Consider the following 7,993-nt stretch of genomic DNA (forward strand, 5'->3'; position numbering starts at 1 on the left):
AATTTGGAATCCTACTGCTCAGGTCCCAATGTTACCTGAGTAGGGCCCAAAATGTTGCCAAAGTTTGTGTACTCTACATCAAACTGAATTTTGAAGTGTGTTTTAGTTTGCCCTGATATTTTTGATTGTATTTTACTGGCCAAATGTAGACAGACAATCTCTCCAGCCTGTCTGTTGCCAAATAACCACAGGCTTAATATTACTTATAAATGCTCAGCCATTAGCTCAGGCTTATTATTAACTCATACACTTAAATGAATCTGTATTTCTATTTATGCTTTACTATGGCTTGTTACCTCAGTATTACACTTCCTGCTTTCTTTGTAGCTGGCTGGAATCTCTCTGACCCCACCTTCTTTTACTCAGAATTCTCCTAGTCTGGTCTCCTTGCCTATACTTCCTGCCTGGCTACTGGCCTGAGGGGGGACCATTGTTCACTATACAGTGATGCACATCCAATGTTAGTCAGTGTCAGTCTAGAAATTGAGACAGGCAATCAGCATTTTATTAAGCCATTTCAAGTGACAAACCTTTACAGTGTACAGGAATGTTATTCCACAGCAGCCAAATTCATATTATAGTGTATTTCCAGCTATTCCACCAACAGTTCTAGTCTCTTACATTTATATATATAGAGAGAAATATAGATGGGAAATATTTGAGCAGTACTTCCAGAGACTCCTGGTGTCCAGAGTATGACCAACCTGCAGATTCACTGTGGTCATCACATGTCACTGGCACGCATGTGAGTTGACCTTCACCCTGACATTAGGGAACAGATTGTGGATCCCTTCGTTTTCACCTTCATTGTGCCATTCAATGAGTTGTGTTTTTCCTGATCTCAGTAATCCCTATATTTCTATAGTCTGTCTGTTCTCCAATATATCTTGACACATGGGTGAGTATGGTGGTATTGTGTTCCCCAAAATATTGTGCAAGTTTAATAAACTTATCTGAGGTCAGAGAACAGGACAGCCACAATAGTAAACATAAGTAGTGGTAGCACATGCCGCTATTCCTAGCATTCCAGAGGCAGAAATCCCTCTGGATCTCTGTGAGTTCAAGGCCACATTGGAAATAGCCAGGCATGGTGACTCACGCCTTTAATCCCAGAAAGTGAGCCTTGAATCCCAGGGAGTGATGGAAGATAGCAGAAAGGTATATAAGACATGAAGACCAGCATTTGGCTGCTTAAGCTTTCAGGCTTTCCAGCAGCAGTTCAGCTGAGATTCATTCTGGATGAGGACTCAGAGGCATCCAGTGCTGTGGGATGTTCTGTATGGCAAATGTGTTGCTCTGATTGGTCAATAAATAAAACACTGATTGGACAGTGGCTAGGCAGGAAGTATAGGTGGGACTAACAGAGAGGACAGAAGAAAGAACAGGAAGGCAGAAGGAGTCACTGCCAGCCGTTGCCATGACAAGCAGTATGTGAAGATGTCGGTAAGCCATGAGCCACGTGCCAAGGTATAGATTTATGGAAATGGATTAATTTAAGGTATAAGAACAGTTAGCAAGAAGCCTGCCACAGCCATACAGTTTGTAAGCAATAGAAGTTTCTGTGTTTACTTGGTTGGGTCTGAGCAGCTGTGGGACTGGCTGGTGACAAAGATTTGTCCTAACTGTGGGCAAGGCAGGAAAACTCTAGCTACAATCCAGTCTGAGGAAACAGGATCAGCTGAGGAATTGGCAAGGTGAGGTAGCTGTGGCTTGTTCTGCTTCTCTGATCTTCCAATGTTCACCCCAATAACTGGCCTCAGGTTTGATTTTATTAATAAGAACTCTAAGAATGCTGCTATAGCTGAGGTTACTATAAAAGTATCCATAGAAGGCTCAGGCCTGGATTGGTACATTCTCTTTTATTTTTACATATAGTTGACATCTGTAATGCAACTGAGCCAACACCAAACATCACTTCTACTAATGATGCTTCTCTAACTCTCAGGTGAAACATTCCAGCGTTCCTACCTTCAGAAGAAAACAGAGAGATCCATTGCAGTAAGCATGGGACCAAGGTTAACAAGAAAACCTCAGCAAACTCATAAAACTATGATAAGGAACTCTGTTGCTAATGGAAGGGATTTAGAACAGAGACCATAGATGACATCAGCTGACATGTGCACAATGGTCACTCAGAATTTTCCACAGGCTGAGGGTATAAGAACCATCTTCAAAGGAACCATTACATGGGACATTTGGGAAGAAAGTAATCTTTACAAGGATGGAAATTTCTTATGTGTATTGTGTGAAAAATTCTAGTTACCTCTACTTTATTAGAGCATTAACATACTGGAAGATGTAAAGAATAGATATCTTCCCCCCCCTCTATCTTTAGTAATAACATTTATTCATGGAAGATTTTCTACTCCCCATGAGAGGAAATAAATTGAAATGTTTTCAGATTATTTAAATTTCCCTCTGATTTCCAGGTGAACCTATATCATCACCAAGTCTTAAAATTATAGATCTTTGTGGAAAACATAGAAAGTTTTGTTTTTATGTTCATTAAATCTGATAGCATGCTGCAAATGGATATCTTAGATGTACCATGGCATAATAACGATATGTTCATTAGAGATTAAGCAAACAGCTATTGCCGTAGACTATGTCATAGCAAAGGGTCTCTAAAGGTTTCTTTTTAACAGGAAGGGAAACCACATGTTCTAAAATGTAAACAGATATATGCTTATGCGGTAATATTTTGTTTGTGCTCTGACAAATAAAGCTTGCCTGGAGATCAGAGGGCAGAGCTAGCCACTAGTTGACCATAGAGGCCAGGTCTTGGTGGCACACAACTTTAATCCCAGCACATGGAAGGAGGAAACAGATAGTGATATTGCTGGACAGAGAGAGGAGTATAAGGTTGGTGGAGAGAGGAGCTTACCTCCTTTTAGGCTGAGGAGTTGGTGAGGTAAGTGTTGACTATAGCTGGCTGTTCATTTGTATCTCTGATCTTTCAACATTTATCCCTATATCTGACTCTGGGTTTTCATTATTAAGACCAATTAGAATTCAAACTACATGCTTGTTTGTGAGGAAACCCAAGGTGGAAGTTCAGAACTGCCTATGAAGTGAGGGGCATCTAGTAGTTCTGAGTAGCTTCAGTAGTTGTTAAGTGCCTACTATTGTGCCAAGCTCCTCTGAGTTCACACTGAAGTCTCTCATGTATCTGGTAGAGTAAGACATGGAAGATGATGCAGATTTAAAGAAACTTGTTTTTTGGAGGTATCCCTACTAATACTGACACTGGACTTGAAGTCCCAATTACAGCCTGTGTCTTCAATCATCCACAGTATTGTAACAACATATTCTATCCATTTCTTGGATGTTGTTCGACCCAGTGAATATAATGGTTGTTTACATAGAATTCAGACAGTATACGTGAGTGACAGAGTGTGTACGGTTTTTATGAGAATAGACCTGATTTCTTCACCTACACCCCGGATAGTGCACCTGAGAATAGTGTACACAAACTATGGGCCACAGCACAGTTTCCTTTCCTTAAACACTGTGAAATACACTGCAAGGAATAGCCACCAGGCATAAAAGCAGTTCCAGGACACACATACATTGATGGAGACCCATGAGAGAAGGAGAAGAGGGCACTCCAGCCAGGGATGGGCCTTCAGTCTGAGACTGGGTGTTATTCTTCTTGGGGGAGTTGCTAGAGGGCTAAAAAGGAAACAGAGTGCAAGTCAATTGTCCCTCCCAGATATAGTGATTTTCTCGTGTTTCCTAGAAGAACTAGAGGCACAGACCTCAGGGACATTTTCTAGATCCTTGCTTTGTTAATGCACTTCCAGACAAATCAGATGATGTGGATCCTCCCATCCAGGCATTGCTCTATGAACATGAAGATGGCCTCCTCTCCTTTGTTCGAACTCCTGGCTGTGACTTCCTCCCATGACCACTTTGCACTGCTTACTTGGAGACAGGGCCATGATTAGAGAATCCTCACAATGGAGGACAGTCTGTCAGTCCTGGCTGGCCTGGCTGGATGTCCATCTACTTCTTCATCTCTGGAAATCTAGTATTTGAGTCCCTGGTTCTTTTTTTTTCCTTTTTTTAATTTAATTTATTTTATTTTACAATACCATTCAGTTCTACATATCAGCTACGAGTTCCTCTATTCTCCCCCTCCCACCCCCTCCATTTACCCCCAGCCACCCCCATTCCCACCTCCTCCAGGGCAAATCCTCCCCCAGGATTGCGATCAACCTGGTAGACTCAGTCCAGGCAGGTCCAGTCCCTTCCTCCCAGACTGAGCCAAGTGTCCCTGCATAAGATCCAGGTTTCAAACAGCCAACTCATGCAATGAGCACAGGGCTTGTTCTCACTGCCTAGTTGCCTCCCAAACTGATCAAGCCAATCAACTGTCTCACCTATTCAGAGGGCCTGATCCAGCTGGGGCCCCTCAGCCTTTGGTTCATAGTTCATGTGTTTCCATTCATTTGGCTATTTTTTTCAATAATTGCGTAAAACCGAAATTTATTATAAGCCACAGTCGTCCTAGGGACCTCCATGCTATATATATAGCCTCCATAGTTCTATGGGTTGGGAGTCCCTAGTTCTTTATGCCTGATCTTTGGGCTGTGGGTGGCCTTAGGGAAACCAGGTCCTCACACTGGAGATACAGCTGTGCAGTGCAGGGTTTTAGGGACTCCTACATTATGTACTCTGTGCCACAGGTTTTAGGATTCTGAGGGTTTTATGGATATTTTTACACATTTTCTCTCATGTTGGATTTGTCTAGAATTTCCTTAATGGCAATTCAGAATTAGACAAAGCATCACAGAACTGAATGTGAATCTTGTTAACTGAATAGGGAGCACAGACTATAATGCCATTTTATTCTGCTGACTTTATTTTACCACTTGGATGAGGTACTATGTTTCAGTGTTAGGTTTCCAATCTCATGAAACTCTATAGGAGGAGATTACCAATCATAGCCCAAGCACTAATGGTACAGGCCCAAATATATCTGCACACATAACTTTTAGTTCTTTTCTATATCACAGGTAGATACTTCACTGACATATTTAAAAATAGCAATTCTCAGTGCAAATACATGGTACTTGTTTAATATGATGTTTTTAATCTCAATGCTAATTTGTTTACCTTTCATGAAAAATATTCCAACTCTGGGAGTAACTCCCTTAAATCAGAGTGCTTAGATATTAGCCATGCATAGCTGACCTCATAAAATACCTGCCCTTCATTACAGAGAGGGCAATACAGCTGCAGTGATGTGTGGACCCCAACTTAAGTCTGTGACGTGTTCCTTAGGCATAACAGCAACTGCTTTTTGTCAATAATGTAACAAGAGCTCTGACATATAGATGTATCTGAGGGTGAAAGGTATGGAGAATCCAAACTAGAGTTCATTTTTTAATGGGACAAGTACTGTGATGGCAAGGTCAGATGAGTTTCTAAAAGCTAAGCTTTTATTAAGAATATTTCTGAGACCAGAGATGGTTCCACTGATAAAGGCTAGATTCATAACACAAAAAATAAATATCACCATGTGTACCATCTTGATAGCAATTGTGAGAAATAAGCAAATGTGACTTTAGAAAAAAAGACCGCCAAATCCCTCTGCCCTTAGGAAGTGAGAGGCAAAAACGGAAAACCAGGAGTTGTTCTTTCCAGCTCTGAAGTCTTAGAGTTCCTGGGTTGAGTTAGAGCTGAGCGCCCCCTGCTGGTCCAGAGCTCCTCTGCAGGGAGGTTTGTGTCTGGGCTCATGCTAAAGTCTCCTCACTGTGTCTCTTGCACAGTAATATGTGGCTGTGTCCTCAGTGGTCACAGAGTTCAGCTGCAGGAAGAACTGGTTCTTGGATGTTTCTCTGGTGATGGAGATGCGGCTCTTGAAGGATGGGTTGTAGTTGGTGCCACCACCAGAACTGATGTACCCCATCCACTCCAGCTTCTTCCCTGGGGACTGTCTGATCCAGTTCCAGATATAACCACCGGTGATGGAGTAACCAGTGACAGAGCAGGTGAGGGACAGTGATTGCGAGGGCTTCACCAGGCCAGGCCCTGACTCCTGAAGCTGTACCTGGGACAGGATACCTTCAGACAAGAAGAGACAATTCTGTCAATCACAAGTTGTCACAAGCCCTCATGGACGCATGTATGAAATGGTAACACTCACCAGGAAGGGCTGTCACCAGACACAGAAGACCCAACAGTGTCATCTTCTAGGCTATACCTCCTTTCCCTCAGAGGTCAGCCTTCTGTGAGAGAGATATGAGTTCCCACAGTCCAGGAGGGGATTTAACTTAGAGCTAGAAGATGTATTTGCATATGGTGAATCAACCTTGTCTTTATAAATGGGGAGGGTGGATATTAACTCTGTTTGGTTGTTACATTATGGCCATCACTCTATCAGACTTCCTGTAGTATGAGTCTGGAGTAAGAGAGCATGGGGACCACAGGGATCCCAGGAAACACATCTTGGAATGATCAATCTGAACTTCCTAGTCCAACCTCCCCACCTCCATTCTTATGGTGTTCTTTTGCTGTCTCAGGTCAGTGCCAACCTTCTTTTCACACTAGGTTCCTGAGCACTGTCTTTCTGATTAGTAAGGCCACACACTCCTGCTTTTACTTCTTTTCCACTAATGAGGTGGGTTTCAATCTTTCCTTGAAAATTGGTACATTGTCATATTGTTACTGCACAGGGTCCACACCTACTTCTTACTCCATACACACTGTGCAATGTAGAAGAAACACTTGCTGAGAGAAGGAGCTGGTAACCAAGTACACCATGAACCTTGCTCAGGGACCCCATTTATTCTTTATGCTGTCCTGACTCGCAGACCACCAGGGTTAGACATTGACAGTATCATGGGAGCAGGTATTTGATACCCCAACCACAGAGACTAAGAATTAAGTTAGAGAGGACGTTCTCCTGCCTTGGGTCTCTTTACAGACTGAGACTCCTCTTGAAGTTTGTAACATGTATCAGTGTTTGGGCACAATATGAGTCCTTCTCTCTTTTCTCATTTTTCTATTAGTTTTTAACCTATGGGCACATCTTTTTTTTCTCATATAATATATCCTGATTTCAGTTTCTCCTCCATCTTCAACTCCAAAGACCTCTGCCTCCTTTCCCATCCAGATACAAAATTTTGCTGTCTCTCTTTAGAAAATAAGCAAGATTCTAATGAATAATAATAAAATAAAATGATACAAAACAAATACTAACAGATTGGAACAGGACAAACAAACATAAGGAAAAGAATCCAAGAAAAGGCAGAAGGGACAGGTGCAGATGCAGAGACCTCCTGATGTAAACACAATATGCTACATATGTAAAGAAAATGTAGGATAGAATAAGAGATAAATAAATAAATAAATAAATAAATAAATAAATAAGAAAAACAACAGAAGCCATGTGATATTATGAGACAAGGAACCTCCAAAAATGTATTTGAATTTGATATCTTATGACCATCTACTGCTGGAAATGAAGTTGGTTTCCTCAGTGAGACTCCCTAAGAGAAAACTAATTTTTCATATGCAAGTGATTATCAATTGGAGATAGCATAGGGGGTGGGGTGGGTGCTTGTGTCCAATTCTCCTTTCAGCTCTAGGACCCCATCTGGTGCAGACTCAATAGGCTCTGTGCATGTATCTCAGTCTCTCTAAATTTGTATGTGCAACTATCCTGTTCATGTGTAGAGCTTACTTCCCTGATGCATCTATCCCCTCTGGCTCTTATACCCCTTTCTCCTCTTCTTCTTCAGTGTTCCATGAGCCCTGAGGGGATTTGATGAAGACAACTCATATAGTGATGAGTGGTCCAAGGTCACTCATTCTCAGAATATTGTCTGGCTGTGAGTCTCTGTATGTGTCCCCAACTGCTGCAGAATAAAACTTTTCTGATAATGGCTGAGTAAGGCGCTGATCTTTGAAAGTAGCAGAAAGTCATTGTGAGTAATTTTATTGCAATCTTCTCTTTTTTTTCTTTTTCTTTTTCTTTTTTTTTTGG

The 7,993-nt window shown here is 41.7% G+C and overlaps 1 gene segment (V, D, J or C); it reads right to left on the reverse strand.

Moving 5' to 3' along the window:
* Positions 1 to 5,659: 5,659 nt before the first annotated feature.
* LOC114688598 lies at positions 5,660 to 6,236 on the reverse strand. The segment is given in 2 exon segments: positions 5,660 to 6,069; positions 6,152 to 6,236. Coding segments are annotated over 2 exon segments (453 nt in total).
* Positions 6,237 to 7,993: the final 1,757 nt, after the last annotated feature.

Source organism: Peromyscus leucopus, chromosome 14 (genome assembly GCF_004664715.2).
Source record: "Peromyscus leucopus breed LL Stock chromosome 14, UCI_PerLeu_2.1, whole genome shotgun sequence".
Lineage (NCBI taxonomy): Eukaryota > Metazoa > Chordata > Mammalia > Rodentia > Cricetidae > Peromyscus > Peromyscus leucopus.